Source organism: Nesoenas mayeri (genome assembly GCF_963082525.1).
Source record: "Nesoenas mayeri genome assembly, chromosome: 11".
In the NCBI taxonomy this organism is placed as follows: Eukaryota; Metazoa; Chordata; class Aves; order Columbiformes; family Columbidae; genus Nesoenas; species Nesoenas mayeri.
In genome coordinates, this window is record NC_137563.1 from 10,243,462 (window position 1) to 10,262,831 (window position 19,370).

Consider the following 19,370-nt stretch of genomic DNA (forward strand, 5'->3'; position numbering starts at 1 on the left):
CTTACATATCCTCTCCTCAAACTGAATTTGTCGACAGTGATTTGTGAAGAAACCTGCTCTGCTCTACCAGAGCAAAGGCCTTGGCTACATGTTTTCTTGCTTTAAGTTCAAATACAGCCTGGAGTGCTCAACAACCAGTAACGTAGCCAGCCCACTTTTGGAATCACGTATTGGGGTGGGTAAAATAACATGAAGTTTCACTTTTCAAACTTGGGGAAAACTTGATCTGGTCTTAACCTGAAGGTGACTCTTCTAAAATCATTATTTGGAACACAGAACACCCAAATAAACCATAAGTGTTAAAAGCAAAATATAACAACTTAAAAAACCCCTTTTGTTTATTGAGGAAGTCAAATGAAAATAATTTCATTTGATCTCTTATCTTGCTTTATACACATTTATTGCACTAGAACATAAGCCCTCTATATAAAAAGATGCTGTAGAAAACCTCAAGATTGTAAACACTAGATTTATGATTTGTTTGCAATTATATTTAATATAATAGTATTTTTCATTTTTACAAAGCCGTTGAAATAAAGAAAAAAAAAAAGACAAAACAAAACAGGAATAGCAAGAACCGCCCCCATCTGCTGCCTAGTATCAGTAATCCTCACTGGTTTGTTCACCATTTCTAAGGAAAACGTCATTCAGGGTAGCTTGTCACAGAGACTCTTCTGCAATAACCGGCCTTTGGTGCAAATCCGTGGTGTTTGTCAGTTCATCTGTTTTTTCTGGAAGTCCCTCTGCCTATAATTCAAGTTGCCTGCCAATGTTAATATTCTTCCCCTCTAAAGTACCTTGCAGCCAGACATGGTAAATCTGGTAACAGATGTCTGAGGATGGTAAATAACCTCATTTTACAGAGGGAAACCAAGCGTGGATAATTAAATTTGCCTGAGGCCAGTGTTTTGAATAGCCAGCACAGAACCAGATCTCATAATCCCAGGTGATCCACCTTGGTGGGAGACTACGCTTCCTCTCTGTAGAAGAGTGAAAATTAACTGATTACACTGAAATTGTTTCTTTTTTTATCCTCCCTAAGAGGATCTGGGTATTTTTCCTGTGCAGTATCAGCTTCCGTGCTATCTGGAAATGGCGTAAATCTGTTTTCAAGTTAACACCTACACTAAGCCTGATCCCAAAGGAGTCCCTGTGACCCACAAACTGTAGGCAGCAAGATTGGGGTACGATCAAGCTCGCCAGTGACATGAGACACCAGGGGGGTTAACCTCATCCACTTGCCGATGGGCCTCTGCGGCCTGGTCTCCAGGAGCAAGTGCCGCCTCCTTCTCCAGACAGGGGGTTATAGCCTAGAAATGCAGAGGAGAAATCCACCATGTTAATATTTGTCCTCAACAGGCCTTCACCAACACACAGGGAACACAAAAAATAAATCCCACAATTATTTGCACCCTGTTTATATTTACTATACAGGCAGCATTTTAAGGAAAAGGAAAGCAGAGAAAACATGCAGACTTGAGATGGTTTATTTTTGTAGTTGTAACAGTAAAAGCCCTTGCAAAACCCTTACGTTTTAATTTGATCAATTCAGATTAAATTAAATTGAAATTAATTACCATTTAATTTCCCTAAGTCTGCTCTAAAGCTTTAATGCTGCTCTGCAGAGTAAACAGAGCAGTAACTCTTACAGTAAACTCTGTAAGAGTGAATCTGTTCTCTAAGAGCCCTAATAGGGACTTGAAAGAATCTTTTGTTCCAGTCCTGCAAGGAAGGAATACTCTGAAAGTCAAAGGTGGATCCACTCATTACTACTGTAAGATTTTTTTAAGAATTTGAAAAGGCAAGTATAGATGGTAAGTCAAAACAGATACTTTAGATGAACATCCTAACACCAGAACTATCATCAACTTTATTTTACAAGTACGTACTCTTGGCAAATGTTCTCAATTTGTTCTGTACAAGGTAAAGAAAAAGACAACCAAAAACCTAAGAGCATTGCTAACCAAGGAGGTTTCAAAGCAACTTGTTCCACTGAAGCTTCAAGCATCACCTCCACCTTTGAAGTTTTTCTCAGACTAACCAAGTTCTGCTTTCCAGCTTAATTCAGCAACTGAACAGTGCAGATGGTTGTTTCACTTCATGCTGATCTACCACATGAGAAGATCAGAGACCTCTATCATCTGTTATTTAAGCAAAGATTTTGCTTAGGATGAAACTAGGACAGGTGCCTCAACCCAGCTGCCCTGATCCTGGCTGTCAGCAGAGCTATTGCCCGTGTGTTCCTCATCCCCCATAGTGGGGAATATCCTGGGCAAGAGCTATAGAAGATATTTGACAGATCAGACATCAGACTGCACTCATATCAAACAGCATGAGATGAATCAATCCGTCAGTTCCTTCAGATGTTGTCAACAGCTGCCAGTAAAAATATTCAAAGCAGAAATTTCAGTACTGCACTGTTATGAAGGTTTAACATGTTTAATCACGAATCTTTGGGTTTCATACATTTATCAAGTGACTGATTGAGCGTGGCACCCTAAGTGGGTTTCCCTTTTAGTCTGACATAACTGAGGCTGTCGAGATGATCCCCTCCACTAGGGAAAATTGTAATTAAAATATTATACCCAAATTAGCGCTTGCAGGCTCTTTGACCAGCTAGGAGATGAGTTGCGTGGCCAATACATGGCGGTGATCCTAACACCGGTTAACAAGGCCATACGAACGAATTATCATTCATCATGATAATTTCAGCAGTTGACAGTAAATTTAATGATAAGATCCTCTAGCAATTTGAGAATTGGTAACAGTTTCTACATCTGCAGGATTTATATGTTCAGTAAATCATTTCTGTGACCTCTGAGAAGGTCACTCTTTGCATAACAGTCTTTCATCTGCCTCAATCTACACAGTACAAGGCAAAATATCCTCTCCCTGCACTTAGTGAGTACAACAGGTCATTGAAAGACTGACCAGATAGTAAAATATCTGGCTTTTACAATAATGGGGAGTGGTCCCAGAAATGTTGTGAGAATCTATAATTTTGAGTCACAAAAATCTCAGTAAATGATGGCAAAAGCATTTACAAGAAAACTGAAACACTGTTTGCCCAGGGAAAAGCACCATAGAATCTTCCTGCCAGGTTTTGCACAACACGCAACGCCAGCCACACTGGTCAGCAGTAAAGAGCTCGTTTGTAAGGCGCACTTTATTTCCTCCTTGAAGAAGAGAAAAAATATGTACAATGACTGTGTACACAGCTGAATAAATGTTTCAAGTTCAGAATATCTTGAGAATTTCATACTTACCACCTCCTCGCAGGGGCTTTTTGTTTGGTTTGGATTTTGGGACTGCTGATGAGGTGGAGGCACCGGATTCTACTTCATGCTGTTCACAAAAGCAAAAGTTACTCAGAATTCAATCAATGTGAATTTCAGCCTATTTAATCACATAAACGTAACTGTAACCTGATTAACAATGCAGTTGTTACCTGATTCAGTTTCAGGTTTCCTTTATAGCTTTTTCCTTCTTGCATACTTTCCCACATGGCTATTTTCTGCCTTCTCTTCTCTTCTTCAAGCTAAGGAACAAATCCAGGACATGCTAGACTAAGATTTCAGAAATAACAGAATTCCCAGTGCTACAGAAACAGCTACAACAGGCTCATCAAAAACCAAGGCACATATCTTTCCAAGTTTATGGAAGCATTTACTTTTTTAAACACCCACACCTTCCCAGCCACAGAACCACCCCTCTTCAACATATACAGATTGTATCTGCAGCTTCTTTTGATTGCTTGAGGCTTAAAAGCATTTAAAAAATAAAACAGAACCAAGTGGCAAGCTTAAATCCTGAGTTTATAAAAAGCGCAGAGTAAAGAATATTGCATATGATAGTAATGTAATGTACAATGTAGGATGCTACAGAAGAAAATGTGTTTTTCAAAGGAACGAGACAGCCAGCTACGTATTTACGTCCCAATTTACATTATCAAGGCTTTTTCCAGCTTTCTTCTAAAGCAGTTTATCCTCAAAACAATATAAATTAATGGTTAAGACAGACTGCTTACTTCTCAACATGCAGAAAGCAAACGAGGTGGCTACTGCATCCAGACAAAGAAAGCAAAGCTCCCCAAGTCCAAGCACACTAGACCTAAATTTTCTACATAGTGGCTATTTTTTTTCCACAATATGAGTTTTCATTCATTTTTAATTGTCAATATTGCATAAAGCGTCAGCTACAAGCTGAGGTCTGAATGTACCTGACTGAAAAAATAGAAACAGCAGAGCTGGGATTAACGAGCTGTATTATTGCTATGCTGATCACATCCGCTTTTCTGCGCTGCCCCACACAGCAATATGTTTTTCCTCATTATCTCAAGTGGCAGTCCAAACCATTAAATTACAGTGATGTTGAACTACATTTCTAAGAACTTATATATGCCATTAGCAACAGAAAATATGTATGCAGTAGTACAGTTAATCTGCTAGTAAATCCACTCCAGCCATTCAGTGCACATGTAACTAAGATTCTGTAGGTAACAGATTTACCTGGAAAAAGCCCAGGCCCACAGAGTCCCACACACAGACTTGTGGAGAAGCAAGCACCACAGAGATTAATATTACATGTATCAATCATTTTAATCAACAAAGAGCATGGAGACAGCAGGTCAGCACAGCATTTAAGAACGTGCTTGCATTCCTGAAGGTCTGTTGTGAAAGCTACTGCCTGTTACTGCTCCATGGATCAAACTGTATCCAAAAATGGTAAAAAGTGGTAAAGGATGGGGGTAAAACCCACCACGCACATTCCAGCAAAGAGACCGAGTCTCCTTCTGGCATCTAGCACAGAGTAAACCTTTCCATAGCAGCAGCGAAGTACTTGATGACAAATTTATGAGTTAAAGAAAGAAATGCTCTCTGGTTACCTGTCTTTGTTTTTCTTTGTATCTTTCTGCTTGTGCATTCAACTCCTCCTGCATCCTGAGGCGAGCTGCGGCCAAAGCTTCCTGCCTTCTTACCACCACGTCAGGTTCTAGGAGATTGGCAAAGAGTTTGCAAAGATGTTCAGAATAAATTCTAAATGGTCTCATCAAAGAATTGTAATAAGGGAAGGCTCACATCTCCCTCTACAGCTGTTCTGTAGAAAATAACAGCTCAAGTTCAGTTTCCAGTTAATCTTTTACAGTAATTTATATGCTGATTTAAATTTTATAACATTTCAATATTTCTAGAGCAATTGCTTTAATGGGTTTTTAATGAATAAGGAGGCCAATGTGATGAACCCATAAAAAATTCAAATTCACAGTTCTAGGATACTTGCTTCTATTTCCGAAGGATTTGTTTGATACAAATAATTTCAGAAATAACACCCTTGCTTCGCAGGGATTTCATTTTTACCCAGAGAAATTCTTTTATGCAGAAGCATGAGGCAACCAGCCCACATTCCCTCCCACTCCTCCTGGCAACTGGTCCTACTTGTTTCATTACAGCAAATTTAACATGCCCCACCAGCAGAGAAATTACTTATAAATATCACACGTCTCAAGAAAAAAATAGCACTCTCAGAAAATCTACACTGAATCACCACTTCTCTTCACAGTTGCCCTTTAGGAGAAGTCAAAATAAAAATTATATCCAAGCAAAGTCAAATATTGCCTTTTTTTTTCCCCCCAGTAGCTGAAGTATCTCTACATTTGTTTATCTCCTCATATATTTGCTACCATCCAATGATGAATATGTACAAGAAATTTCAGTACATTCAGTAATTTCATTTTATAGGTAGTTTTGGTAATTAAATCAGGATTTAATTAGCATTACAAAAGAACAGCAGTAGGATAAGGACACTTGAGTAATATTTTCTGGGGCCCCACATAGTTCCGTGCCAACATGCCAAAGGAATCAGCGCTGTGAGCTTATTGTTTTGGCAGACACACCAGCACAGCCTGTCCTTTACAGCAATGAGGCTCCAAACGAAGCAGGATCACGACTGTGTAAGACTGACAAGCTATGCCACGCTTGAGAAAGTAACACAGACGAGAGGCAGTTACACCCCAAATGTACACAATCCTGCCAGAGCAGGAACTGTGAAGGAATAATTGACAGAAGAGATTACCAATATTAATTGAAAATTAATACTAATTTAAAAGTTTTCCCCAGTGTTTAGGTTTGAATGTTTTAGTTTTGTTTGGTAAGTTTAAAAGTTATTTGATAACTGACCACAGCTAATTTTAACCACCATTCTCTCCGCTCCTGCGCTATAAAAGACCAGCTTTTCCCTCATTCTACAACACTCTACTCTTTCTCTCCCAACCACATTACTTTGGGACACAATCCTTCCTTGACAGCCTTTTAAAACCAACCTTTCCCCAGTAATCTCTTCAGAAACATGATCTGTACACTTTTGTGGGCCAAATGGTTATTCTGAGTATCGACCACCACTGAGACCGCCCCCAGAACTGAACCACTTTTTCATATAACTGTAGATTAGTTTTGGGTGGAAGAAACCTTCCCAGCTCCCCCAGTGCCACCCCTGCCATGAGCAGGAACATCTTCACCAGCTCAGGTTGCTCAGAGCCCCGTCCAGCCTGGCCTGGGATGTCTCCAGGGATGGTTCATCCACCACCTCTCTGGGCACCCTGGGACAGGCTTTCACCACCTCCAGTATAAAAATTTCTGCCTCATGTCCAGGCTGAATCTCCCTCTTTTAGTTTAAAATCATCACCCCTTGTCCTATTTCAACAGGCTCTGCTATAAAGTCTCTCCCCACCTTTCTTATTGCCTCCTTTTAAGTACAGAAAGGCTGCAATAAGGTCTCCCTGGAGCTTCTCATCTCCAGCTGAACAGCCCAACTCCCTCAGCCTGTCCTCCCTCGGCTGTTCCAGCCTCGGATCGTTCCTGTGGCTCCTCTGGCCCCTCTCCAGCAGGTCCATGTGTGTCCTGTGCTGAGGAACCAGAGCTGGACCAGCACAGCTCGTTATTAAATAAAGACGCTGTGTGTGGGTCTGAGCAGCTGTCAGACATTCCATCACTACAGCAGAGCACCAGCAGGTACCTGAGGGAACACAAGCATCACTCTGTACAGCTCCAGAGAACAAGCAACGACTGACTCACCCATAACTGCGTCAGCTGCTCCCGCCCGGCCGCTCGGCCCGGCCGCCAGGCTCTGGGACACCTTCTGCACGAGGAGATAGATGGCGACGGCGGCCAAGACGATGTACCAGCCATAGCTGGAGAGCAGGGAGCCCACTGTGACGGGGACAAGCCGGAGGTGAGCGCAGGCTGAGGGGAAGGAGCCCACCCAGCCAAGCGGCGATACGGGGGAGGAGGCCGACAAGGGGACGCGGCTCCTCAGGGGGCGGGCGAGCCCGCTGGGGTCCCCTCATCCTCGCCACCCACAACTCCCCTCAGCCCAGAGCCCCTCAGCCCCGCTGCCCCTCACCCGTGTGCTGCAGAACCTCCAGCCCGCCCCGGCCCAGCGCCGCCTGCCCGGGGCCCGGCCCAGCCCCGCCGTCCCCCAAATCCATCGCCCGCCGCCGCCACCGCCGCCGCCTCACATCCGGGAACCGCCCAATCACCGCCCTCCTCGTCCTCTGCCACCTCAGACCCAGGGAACCAACCAGCAAGCGAGGCTTCCCCTCGCGGGCCAATAGAAAGGCGGTAGCGAGTAACACAGTGACAGCACGGCTATGCGGGCCAATGAGAAGACGTGATGAGCACAAGGCAGCCAATCAGGGTGCGCAAGGCTGCTCTTTCTCCTCCCGCCGCCATGGCCGTCCGGTCCGCACAGCCCGGCCCGGCGCTGGGCCGGGGAAGCAGACGCGGCACCGCGGGGAAAAGAAAAAAACGTTCGTTTATTGAACGCCGAAATGCGCTGGGACGGGGAGCCGGGGGGCGGCTGCCGAGCCCCCGGCAGAGAGGACACGAATGGGGTCCGGGGGAAGCGCTGGGGCCGGCAGGGCCCGGGCTCAGGAGCCGTTGGGCACCGGATCTTCTTCCATTTCTTCCTCAGCGTCCTCCGAGGGGCCTGAAAGGAGGCGGCGGTTACTGCACATGTTGGTTCTCGTTCCCACACGCGCAATGTTAATTTTCACCCCTCTGAACAGGAATAATACGAATTAAAAACCTCTCCAGAAAGAGAAAAAAAAAAAAAGGTATCTCTAGTACACAGAAAAGAGGCAATATTGCCAGCCTGCAGCCAAGATTTGTCCATGCAGAGACCTCCCGGAGATGACAGAGACCTTCCTGTGCCCCCACCTGAGGTAATTACGCTCAGAACAAGAGTCCAGGTGTACTTTGCTATTAATCTCATTTTTTTTTAATTACTGGGATGAGCTGTTTGTAGTTAACCAATACAGCAAAGCACTTTGGGCTGAAGTTTTGCACGTCATTGTTGAGGGCACCCAAGTGCAGCTGCTATGGACACAATCCTCAGTTATACCAACCATAAAGTTAAACTCATTTTAAACAGTTTTTTTGGCTCCCTGTTTGGCCCTTCCAATGTAAATCCCTACGGCAATCACACAAAACATCAGGAAGCACAGTTACCTGATTTTCTTTCTCTGCCAGGAATCTGCCCAGCCTGTAGCAAGCCTTTCAGTCGCTCCACTTCAGCCAGAGTTGTGGCGTTGGCAATAGCAGTCTGAAAAAGACAAAAGAACATGATGAATCTTCACATACAGTATGTTTCTTCTGAGCACACTGAAATAAACACAAGATTTTTTTAAGTGACATGAAGTGAAGCCTCTACAGAACATTTCAATAAATTCTAGTTCTGGACATCTTACAAATGACCAAGCACATTCTTACTTCACTCCATATTAAACAAACTGCTCTGTCCTAGGAGAGCTCTAAGCTCAGACCAAACTTTCATTTAAGTTCTCAAAACCCACGTGTATCACAACAGATGCAAAATTACAGAAAGAGCACCTAAAACATGAAGTTAGGACACACTGTTCTATTCATCTGAACAGAGCTGGGGTTGCCAGGAGGAAGGAAACCTTTGTTAAGTTTAGATCCACAAGTTTTTCTCCTCCACTTTCACCTCCGTGTGCTGTCAACGTATTTACCTTAATTGCCTCGACGTCCCCTGGGGAGGGCCCAGCTTTCTTTTTGTCAGTTGGTAAACCAGCACCTGGATTGAAGCTTCAAAAGAAAAAAGACCCATTACATCATTTTGAAGAGTAAGTGCTTCTCTAACTTCCAAACTAGGTTTGGAAGTATTTCATTCAATCAAGTGTAGTATCTTATCTTTGTTAACAAACTGATACAGTGAAGTTGCCTCCTTCAGAAACACCAACATTTCCCCCCCCCCGCCCTTTCATCTGCTCTTAGAGGCAGACCTTAACTTTATAAAATTAAGCAGCTGACAAAAGCTATTGGATTTGGATGTTGGTGAACACAAAGGTCTGTCACCATTTCCAAAGCAGGGTGAATACATAAAGAGTAACTGAAATTGGGTTTCCTGTTCTCATCCATCTGATCTTACAACAGACTGTATTGAAGCCTACACTAGACTAAATGTAATCTTAACACTCAAAAGTTATCTGCTGCTGCTTTAAAAAAAAAAACAAACAATCTGTAGTATGTGAAAATGGATGTTACTTACTAATCATCTGAAATTTCCTGCAATGCTGACCCAATGTCAGAGTGCTGTAGCCTCTCTTGCAGCTACAGAAAGATTTTCTTCATATGTTTATTGAGCTATTTAGTTCAACCACCTACTTGTTCTAAAACTATCACAGACCTAAACCCCTATCCACTCATAAATTAGCGCTGGAGTCCATCTATAATTTTAAATGCTAAATACATTCAAGATATTTTGTAATTTAACTATGAATTTGGAAATACTGTTGCCATACATGATCCAAATTCTGATTTCCAAATAGGTTGATGAGAGATTAAACAAAACGATGAGGTACTACTCAAGAATTAAACTAAACAAACATATATTAACTGAAAATTTTAATCTGCATTTATCCTCCTAATTACAGCAGATTTTACAGTTTGTATTTCCTGGCAAACCAAATAATTTTCATCACCAATCATCTAGGAAAAACAAATCAACAGAATAAACAATGACCACTTCTCTCCAGTTAAATAACAAAGAGAAAATAATTAAATTAAGGTTTCCTGTTTGGTGACTTAAATCAATCCACCCTGACCAAAAATCTCATGGAAAATTATTTCTGAGATGTATTCACCACCATCCAAAAATCAGGATGCTTGGACAAGGTGCTTGTGGCTACCAAAGCTTCAAGGCATCCTGCCAGTAGCTAATATCTCAGTTTACTAATAGCGCACACAAACAACGTGGTGTTTCTGAAGGAGAACGCCAGTGTAAATTTGTTATTTTATCTTACGTTTTTGTTCTCCTGGCAATATCCTTTGCAAGCTGTGCACCCCGTTTGCCCTTGAACATTTTCTCTGCCTCCTGTCGCTCCTACAGCGATACCACACACACAAAGTTAATTTAAGAACATCGCATTCTGCAAAGCTTCCGTCCTTGCAAAGAAAGACGCTTTGGCTCATCTTCAGCAGTGAACAACGGTACGTGGAGAGCAGATGTAAGAACAAGCATGTAAACATTGAGCAAACGCTCAGGCTCAAAGCAGAGCAACCTAATGCTCTTAAAAGTACAAACTCTTTCCCACAATCACCTTCACTGAAAGCAAATGTCTCTGTTGCAGTTGCTCATTTCTAGAGGTCTTTCTACTAATACCAGAAGGCCAAAAAAGAATCAAACTAAACAAAGGTAGTAGACATAATTATAAGAGACTATACCTTTAACAAAACGAAACCATGGAAGAAGACAAGGAGCATGATTTAGAGCCACTTATGATACACAATTCCAATAAAATTTACAACTATGGCAAAAAGCTCATGGTTACCACTGAATTTCCAAGAATTTAACAACAAAAAAGGTTTTAATCTTGTGCTGAATCAGAAAAAAGTAGACTTACTTTGAGTTTCACTTTTTGAAAATCCAGTACTCTGACCTGGGGAACTTTGTGGATTACATATAATCTGTAATGCTTCTTATTTGTTACAGGATTCCTTAAAATGCTACAAGGTAAATAAATATTATAAAGAGTTTCTTAATGTAAAATATTTTAAGATCTGCTTATATTGAAATACATTAATATACTTAAAATGTGGTCATGTACCTTCTGCTGTAACAGACAACAAATAATGAGCCTAGTGACAGTGTTCTTTGGTATTATGAAAACAGCGCAAAAACTTGCACTTAAAGTATTTTATTACGTAGATTTTATTGAAGAACCTAAAGAACAACCTCAAAATATTAAAACCAAACAAATAAACAAAAAACCATCACATTTCCTACCTGGACATTGATCAACAACAACAACAAAAAACCTCACAGGACAAATTGCTTTTCTTTTTTGGTCCCTCACACCAAATGTAATGTTACTGAAAAGTCATTGTTCACATGTAATTTAAACCATTTTGTAACAAGTTTAAAAGTTTAGGTTTTTGGTTTTTAAAGGTTAAGGTTACTTCAATGCTTGCATATTGATTTACAGAAATATTACACGTCATTGCTCCAACAGTCAGTCTGTAATATAAAGCTTCACCCATTAAATACCAGGTATTTCTGACAGGTAGTAAAAACATTTTTAATCAATTCAATATTTAAGCATAAGGAACCTGCCACAGCTCTTAAAAATGAGAGAATTCTAGATCAAGGTGGAGAGCCAGGCCAGCAGTAGAGTTCAAAGAGCAGAGAAAACAGCAGCTTTTATTTTCAAGATTACATACCTCAGGTAAGTCAGGGATTTAATAGTTGCTAATGGATCCAGTTCACCCTACGTAATGGGAACACAGTGAGAAATCGTAAGTCTATTAATGAGAATCAAACATTTGAAAACAAAGTTCCTGAACTTGTATCTATTTTAGAGATCCATTTGAATTATTGCAATTAGTTTAACAGGAAACCCACAATGAATTTGTGACTGCCATTCCACTGCATGCTGCAAATTATATTATTTAAAATACATAAACCGTTAACTACCACCAAAACCATCTGATATTGCTCTAAACAAAAACCAATAAAGCTAATTAGAAAGACAAGTAGTACCAATTATTACCAAAAGCATACAACAGTACTCTCAGGGAAAAGGTCAATTAGGAACATGACAAATACAAATTTCAGCTTGTTTAGATTGATCTCGTGTTGACAGCTTACCAGCTCAGCAATGTTGTTGTTGGTAAGAATGAGCTCCGTCAGGCTGGGCAGAGCCTGCTCAAGGCTTTCACCAATCCGACTAAGGAAGAACGAAAAGCAAAGAAATTACCAAAGGTGAAGAAGGCAGAAATATGATAACATAGCGGATTTCCCTGTAAAACAACCCAGTCTGGCACTGGCAGAAGTTTGGGTTAGCATCCCCTACAATACTATATCTAATACAGCTAGCAATGAATACCAGCCATTGCTGTAAGGGTAACAGATGCAATATGAGATTTATGTTCATTTGCTTGCAGGTATCACCATTTTCTTTTCTTTATGAGGATGATACTGAAATCCAAAGTCTCTGGCCAAATTCTGAACTCTGCATCTCATTGTCATGTCTGAAAAACGATGACTGACTTTTGTACTGAATGAGGCAGTGCTCAACACTGATATTTTTTCCATAAAACAAACACTTCTACACATACCCAGCACTGAAAGACAAGCACAGACTTTTTTTTCATCTGCCCTAGGGTCCCATCTGGCCAAAATACAAATACTTACCAAATCCTATTGTTATTCATCAGAAGAGTTTTCAGCCGTCTCAACAGAGGGAACCCATCCAATTTACGGATCTCATTGTCAGAGAAATCAATCGCATCGAACTGGTCCAGAGTGGCACCTAGGTTCTCAATAACTGGGATTTTATAACCTGGGGAGAGAATACAAGACAGAAATTAGATTGTACTCACAGGAGAGCAGAACAAAGCAAGACAGTGTGTGTGGGGCATATCTGGATGGACTGAGATCACAGATAGTCTCAGTCAAAACATCTCCGCAATAACCCTTCTCCACACCACACACAGACCAAACTTTCCCCTCAAAGCCAACAGCCCCCATTGCTTTTCCAAACCATCCCTCTTCAGCAAACACCTCGAGTCCGTCCGCACGTTCCCTCAGCCCAAGCCTACCCTTCTGGTACACCCCGTGTGTGTCCCACCGCCCCACGCTGCAGGTTCCTCCCACGCTGCTCCCCCAAATCCCCTTCCACGCATCCCCTCCCCCGAGTCCCTCTGCGACTGGAGCCCCTGTAGACGTCCCCAAGCCCCGCCCCCAGTCCCTCTAGCCCCCCAGCCCCTGCAGGCCCCTCCGCCAACCGGCTGCCCCGTCCCGCTGCAGCCCCTCACAAGTCCCGAGGCCTCAGGCCCACTCCTGGCACAGGCCGCCTCGCCTCCCAGGCCGCCCCGCCCCACGCGAGAGCCCCGCCGAGCCCGCGCACCGCGCAGGTCGAGCTCGCGGTCGCGGACGGCGTTGGTGTATTGAGCCGCCTGCTCGATCAGCTCCGCCGTGAGCTTCACCATCCCGCCGGACCCGCCGCGCCGCCGCCACCCGCGCCGCCGCCAGGACAGGCTGCCGAGCGCCGACCTGCGCCAGGCCGAGCAGCCGAGCGCCGAGGGGCGGGAACCGCCCCGCCCTCTCCTCAGCGCTCCGCCCCGCCCGGGGGTCATAGAATCGATTCATAAAATCAGGGAATAGTTTGGGTTGAAGGGACCTTCCTAGCTCCCCAGTGCCACCCCTGCCATGAGCAGGGACATCTTCACCAGCTCAGGTTGCTCAGAGCCCCGTCCAGCCTGGCCTGGGATGTCTCCAGGGATGGTTCATCCACCACCTCTCTGGGCACCCTGGGACAGGCTCTCACCACCTCCAGTATAAAAATTTCTGCCTCATGTCCAGGCTGAATCTCCCTCTTTTAGTTTAAAACCATCACCCCTTGTCCTATTTCAACAGGCTCTGCTATAAAGTCTCTCCCCACCTTTCTTATTGCCCCCTTTTAAGTACAGAAAGGCTGCAATAAGGTCTCCCTGAAGCTCCTTGTCTCCAGCTGAACAGCCCAACTCTCTCAGCCTGTCCCCCAGCAGAGCTGTTCCAGCCTCGGATCGTTCCTGTGGCTCCTCTGGCCCCTCTCCAGCAGGTCCATGTGTGTCCTGTGCTGAGGAACCAGAGCTGGCCCAGCACTGCAGGGGGTCTCACAGAGCAGAGGGACAGAGTCACCTCCTGACCTGCTGCCCACGCTCCTGCTGCAGCCCAAGGTGTAATTTGCTCTCTGGGCTGCAAGTGCATGTTGCACATGTCCATGGGTCAGGGGATCCCTTAGCACCCCCCACCAGGCCGTTCTCCTCCATCCTTGTTCCCCTCCCCAATCTCACCCCGTTAAAAGTCTTTTAATGGTAATTTTCGGGGCAGTTGAAGCCTCCCGGCTGCAGGGAGGGCCGGGGAGCAGCTCAGCCTCCAGCAATGACACCAGCAGCGCTTCGGCAGCCCGTCAGCAGAGGGACCCGCTGTCCTGCGAACGCCTCTTCCCTCAGCAAAGCAACCCCGAGCACCCTGGGGTGCCCCTGACACCCCAGCCCCCCCGAGCAGCCCGGCCTGGCTGCCCCAAAGCTAGTGGTCCCTGCTGGGACCATCCCCCTCCCTGGAGACACCCCAGGCCAGGCTGGATGGGGCCCTGAGCAACCTGAGCTGGTGAAGATGTCCCTGCTCATGGCAGGGGTGGCACTGGGGGATCTTTAAAGGTCCCTTCCAAGCCAAACTATTCCATGATTCCTTGCTGAGGTGGGTTCCTCCATATTCCCCCGTGTTATCATGTATCGACGACATAGACAGTGGGATCAAGTTTGCGGATGACCCGAAGCTGAGTGGTGCAGGTGACACTCCTGAGGGACAGGATGCCACCCAGAGGGACCTGGACAAGCTTGAGAAGTGGGGCCACGTGAATTTCATGAGGTTCAACAAGGCCAAGTGTAAGGTCCTGCACCTGGGTTGGGGCACCTGCTGGTATCAGTTCAGGCTGGGGGATGAAGGGATGGAGAGCATCCTGCTGAGAAGGACTTGGAGGTGCTGGTGGGTGAAAGATTGGACATGAGCTGGCAACATGCACTTGCAGCCCAGAAAGCCGATCAGCTACTGCTCTTGGTGCTTTCTCTCCTTCAGCCTTTGCTCCTGGACGTAGGGCTGCCCATAAACACCTTCTACCTGCAGCATTTGAGGCAGTTGCTCTGCCACTTCCACATGTGTTCCTGGTTCCAGAGAAGCCGTGGTGGGCTGGGAACATGGCGCAGGCTGCGGCATGACATTCAGATAAAGTGCACTTTTCAGGTGTCACTGCACACCCTCTTACCTGCTTTAGGAATTTGGGGAACTGTGAGGAAGAGCTGGGGGGACCTGTGGGGGAGCTGAGATGGTTCAGCCAGGCAATTCCAGCATAAAGCTGCTTGGCCCCCGGCAGAGTCTGGTTTGCGGCAGTGGGGCTTTGCAGGAGGGTGAACCACAGTGTGGGCGACATTGACTGAAGGTGACAGGCAAAGAGAAGTGGTTGAGCACACCCAGGTCCCAAATCCTGCTGAATGTCACCAAGCCACTGCTTCTGCAGCCCTGGATATAAATACTTCCCCAGCCTTCAAGGTCCCCAGAGTGAAATGAGGCAGAATGATTTCTGCATCCACTGCTGTCAAGGGAAGGATGGTTTTCCCTGAGCCATGACATTTCTGTGAACTCAGAGGATGTGATAATAGGTTAAATGCTGCAGCCACGTCTGGCATCAGGCAGAGATGGCTCATGCTTTTCCTTTGGGAGCATCGAGCAGCATCACCCCGAGAGTACCGCCTGGCTGGTTCCCCAGGACTGCAGCGTCAGATCTGGCTCTGCTCTGCCCAGCAGTCCCTGCGGATCTGTCAGCTGGGGTCAGGCAGCTCCTGTGCTCCCTGCTTAACAAACACCCACTCCAAAGCCGTGTATGAAAGAGCATACTCAAGTTTTTATAACATCTGCATTTGTTTAAAAGCAGTTAGGAGAAAGCAAGTGAAAGAGAGAGAGCTGTCATAAGAAGGAATGAAGAATCTGTTGTACGTGACTCAGGAATCATGCGGCAGTAAAGACAACAGAGTCTTCAGTCATTTCAGGCACTCGTTGAAAGGAGACCCTCTTCAGCCTCCTGGAAAGCGGGTCCTGCCTCTGACAAGGCCAAATAAAACACGGACCTTTCGCCCTTAGCGCAATACAGCTGTATGCCTCGGCTCTGCAGCTGTGATAGAATTGTAATTGAGAGCAGACAGGTTCTTGGTCTCAAATGCTGTACACAAGCTCTTAAAAGCCTTCACTTTGTAATGGAAAGTCAAAGGAATGATTTTTAAGATGTGTGTTCTCCACCTGCCACAAAATGGCAGATGGCCATGGATGCAAACTCATAGCCAAACAGCAAACAAGGAGTCAGGCTGCACTAAGAAGATTTTTCCAGAAAACAGCTATTGTAGATTTGTCTTTGGTGCCAAGAGACAACAGAGAAATTTGCTTTAATAAATTGCTTAAATATGCATTTTTCTTGAAGATACAGCCACTCTGATCCTCTGAGCATACCAGTGTCAGAGAGACTTCAATAGCTCCAAGCGAGCATTGCAATAGCTTGGATAAATAATCTGAATTTTATTACTTTCCAGGAATTATTTCTGAGGAGTTAGTGTCCTGGGAAACACTGGAAGCTGATGTGGTTACATGAACTCAATGTGTAGAATTAGTTTCTTTCCCTGGGAGGCTGGAGGGCAGCAGAAAGCAGGATAAAGCTGGGACTGCTGGGGGATGGTCATCCTAAATTGCATTGCTTCACCCAGTGTGTATTTTAAGTTATGCCAAGGATGTAAGGGTAAACATATTTCTTTTTTTTTTTTTTAGCATTTCAGTACATCTAAATATACCAGTGAGCAGGGTTTAGAGGCAGGCCACGGTGAGGCAGAGCTGATGCCAGACTCCTGATTCACAGCTCCCGGGTTTTGACTGTGTGACACAGCAACAGAAATGAAGCCAGGAGAATTTCACCCCTCTTCTGACCACTAGTTTGGCCCGAGACCAAAAGGGGAATCCTAAAGCAACAGAAGGAATCATGATGTGTGATAAACCACCTAATTAATTCTCATTTATCATATGACAAATGTGAAGACCTGTAAGGCACATGAGCTCACAGCAGCACAGCTCTGCGGAAGTGCAAAAGCATCTTCATTTGCAGGAGCATTCTGTTCCTTTTTTTTTTTTAACACTTAAAAAGCTCAGTTCCAGATATCCAGGCACTACCCTGGGCACCTGGCCCATGGTTAAACATTGCAAAACCAACAAACAAAAGGCTCCACAGCTCCCTCTGCTCCCCAACACATCAGCAGCTCGTCTTCTTCCCCTGCCGTTCCCAGTGCCTCTGAACTGCGGAGGGGGGCTACAGGGTGCTCTGAATGCGGGTGGGAAAGGGGTACAAGCCCCCTGCCAGCTCATCTGGCTGCAAATTCATTGCCACATCCTGCACTACCCCCACAACTGGGGAATACACCCAGCCATGCCCAAATGCAGCCCCAAGCCCTGGCCAGACAGCCCGGGGTGCACCAGAGACACCAGCGCAGCCTGGCATGGTGTGGGTATTGAAAATACAAGTTTCCTCTGAAGGTAAAAGGCATTTATGAGAATAAAAGTGAGATTTTTGCAGATGAAGCTTATCTGTTTCTCCTGCAGGTGTTCTGGGCTAATCAGGAGCTCCAGACAGGACAGATGCTTTGCCCAGCAAAATAAAGAGGTGTGGTGCATCACTGACGTGCCTCTGGTCGGGATTTGGAAAAAGGAACAGATTCGTTTGTCAGAGGAGATCAATAGTTTATTAACTTAAAGGTCAGTTCACCAAAGCTTCATCTTTTCTTGGGTTTGGACCAGGTAGGTGAGGACGGGTAATGATGTGGCTCTGCGGGCAAGCCCAGGCATGGTGCACGTCGTCGCAACCGAAACCAAGCAGGGATTATCACAGCTCCAAAAGGAACTGATGACAATTTGTATTGTGAATTTCATTGGTAAAAAAGGTTTAACTCGTTAAAACTATTAAAAATGAAAATCAGAACATGCAGCGTAGGAAAGAGTGTTCACATATGTCTGATGCAGAGTGGCTCTGCAGGGTCAGAGAGGAGAACAGGAGGACATAAGACACAAAAAGATTCCCCACTTCCATATAAAAAATAGTCCACAGAGAAAAAAACAAGGATTGTATAAGTTATTTTTTAAAAATCTGTAAAACAACATAGCCAAGGATATTTTAAACACAATTATATAAACACCACATGACTTACTATTAAGAAAGAACATGAAAAGGTTTGTTTTAAGGAAGAGTTTTGTAGAATTAAGAGTTTCCTGGCCATATCCTGGGAATGTCTCTTTTGGAAACAGATGCCCAAGAAAAATCACTGCCATGAACAGGAGGATTTTGTGAGAGAGAGAGGGGAGTATTTGTGGGGAGTGGGGGATATCCACAGCAAAACAGGGGATAACACAAAATACCAGAAGAGGTTAAGGGGGACACCACCTCATTTCGAGGAAGGATCTGACTCGTTCCAGACTGAATTCGTCAACTTACTAGCAGTTCCAGGAGGGAAATACATTTCATGGTAAGGCTGTGACCCCCAGGCTGCTCCATGCCGATGAACCTCGCCAAATCCAGACTCCCTGCAGGCACAGGGGGTTTTGCAAAGCCCTGCCAGACCTGCAGGGCTGATGCCCGCAGAGCCACATGGATCTGCTCTCGCTTTGGTCCTCAAAAATCTCCAGTTATTGCCACGGCCAGAGAGAAACAGCTACCGAGCGAATCTGAACAGGAGTGCCAGAGTGGCCTTGAGGGCACCACTCTGGGAACCACCTAATTCGTCGTTTTACGTATGTACAGAGCACGGCGCCGGCTGTTTGCAATGCAGGTTTATATCAGCCATCACCTAGCAGAAAAGGGTACCAAAAATTTGAGCCAGAAACAGCTGTTTCTTCGCAGATGCGTGAAGTCCTGCATCCTTCGCAGCCAGGGCTCTCGCCAGCCGCTGGGAGTGGGCAGATCAGTAGGATTTCTGCGAAGAACCAAGCGTGTGTACATGGATCATGCATCGGTCCCTGCTCACGAGGAGTGTTTGAGAGTATTAATATCACCGTTTGTCTGCTGCCTATCAGGACTCGATCATTCAGGGTACGATCCAATCTCTGTTTAACATACTGCTATAGAAACGCGCTGACAGTGATATTAAAGCTATCAAACTTCCAAGCGAATGCTTGACAGCACCTTGTAAACTCTCCCAAAGCTGAAAAAATAAACTTTTGTCCTAAACATTTGGCAAAAACTGGGCTGGCAGTTGGTGGAAGTCCTGGATGGATGCAGCCGTTGAACT

At 45.0% G+C, this 19,370-nt stretch overlaps 2 protein-coding genes across 2 annotated transcripts; both read right to left on the minus strand.

Moving 5' to 3' along the window:
• Positions 1–186: 186 nt before the first annotated feature.
• On the minus strand, positions 187–7,508 carry SELENOS (selenoprotein S). The gene is made up of 6 exons (XM_080350888.1): positions 7,399–7,508; positions 7,071–7,205; positions 4,886–4,992; positions 3,449–3,538; positions 3,267–3,345; positions 187–1,310 (listed from the first exon to the last, which is right to left on the minus strand). Exons 1-6 carry the CDS (start codon positions 7,481–7,483, stop codon positions 1,231–1,233), a joined length of 576 nt encoding a protein of 191 aa, XP_080207014.1. The 5' UTR covers positions 7,484–7,508; the 3' UTR covers positions 187–1,230.
• Positions 7,509–7,790: 282 nt separating this feature from the next.
• Positions 7,791–13,542, minus strand: SNRPA1 (small nuclear ribonucleoprotein polypeptide A'). Its single transcript, XM_080351138.1, has 9 exons — positions 13,424–13,542; positions 12,709–12,856; positions 12,163–12,241; positions 11,736–11,782; positions 10,919–11,021; positions 10,319–10,398; positions 9,026–9,101; positions 8,505–8,598; positions 7,791–7,983 (listed from the first exon to the last, which is right to left on the minus strand). The coding sequence occupies exons 1-9, from the start codon at positions 13,503–13,505 to the stop codon at positions 7,925–7,927; spliced, it is 768 nt and encodes a 255-aa protein (XP_080207264.1). The 5' UTR covers positions 13,506–13,542; the 3' UTR covers positions 7,791–7,924.
• Between the last annotated feature and the right edge of the window lie 5,828 nt (positions 13,543–19,370).

Coding starts and splice junctions, on each gene's coding strand:
- SNRPA1 (XM_080351138.1), bottom strand. CDS start 13,505: ATGGTGAAGCTCACGGCGGAGCTGATCGAGCAGGCGGCTCAATACACC. Junction 10,399..10,918: donor TTCAAAAAGTGAAACTCAAA/GTAAGTCTACTT, acceptor GTATCGCTGTAG/GAGCGACAGGAGGCAGAGAA. Junction 9,102..10,318: donor ATTGCCAGGAGAACAAAAAC/GTAAGATAAAAT, acceptor TTTCTTTTGAAG/CTTCAATCCAGGTGCTGGTT.
- SELENOS (XM_080350888.1), bottom strand. CDS start 7,483: ATGGATTTGGGGGACGGCGGGGCTGGGCCGGGCCCCGGGCAGGCGGCG. Junction 3,346..3,448: donor GAAACCTGAAACTGAATCAG/GTAACAACTGCA, acceptor TTTTGTGAACAG/CATGAAGTAGAATCCGGTGC. Junction 1,311..3,266: donor AAAGCCCCTGCGAGGAGGTG/GTAAGTATGAAA, acceptor CTGCATTTCTAG/GCTATAACCCCCTGTCTGGA.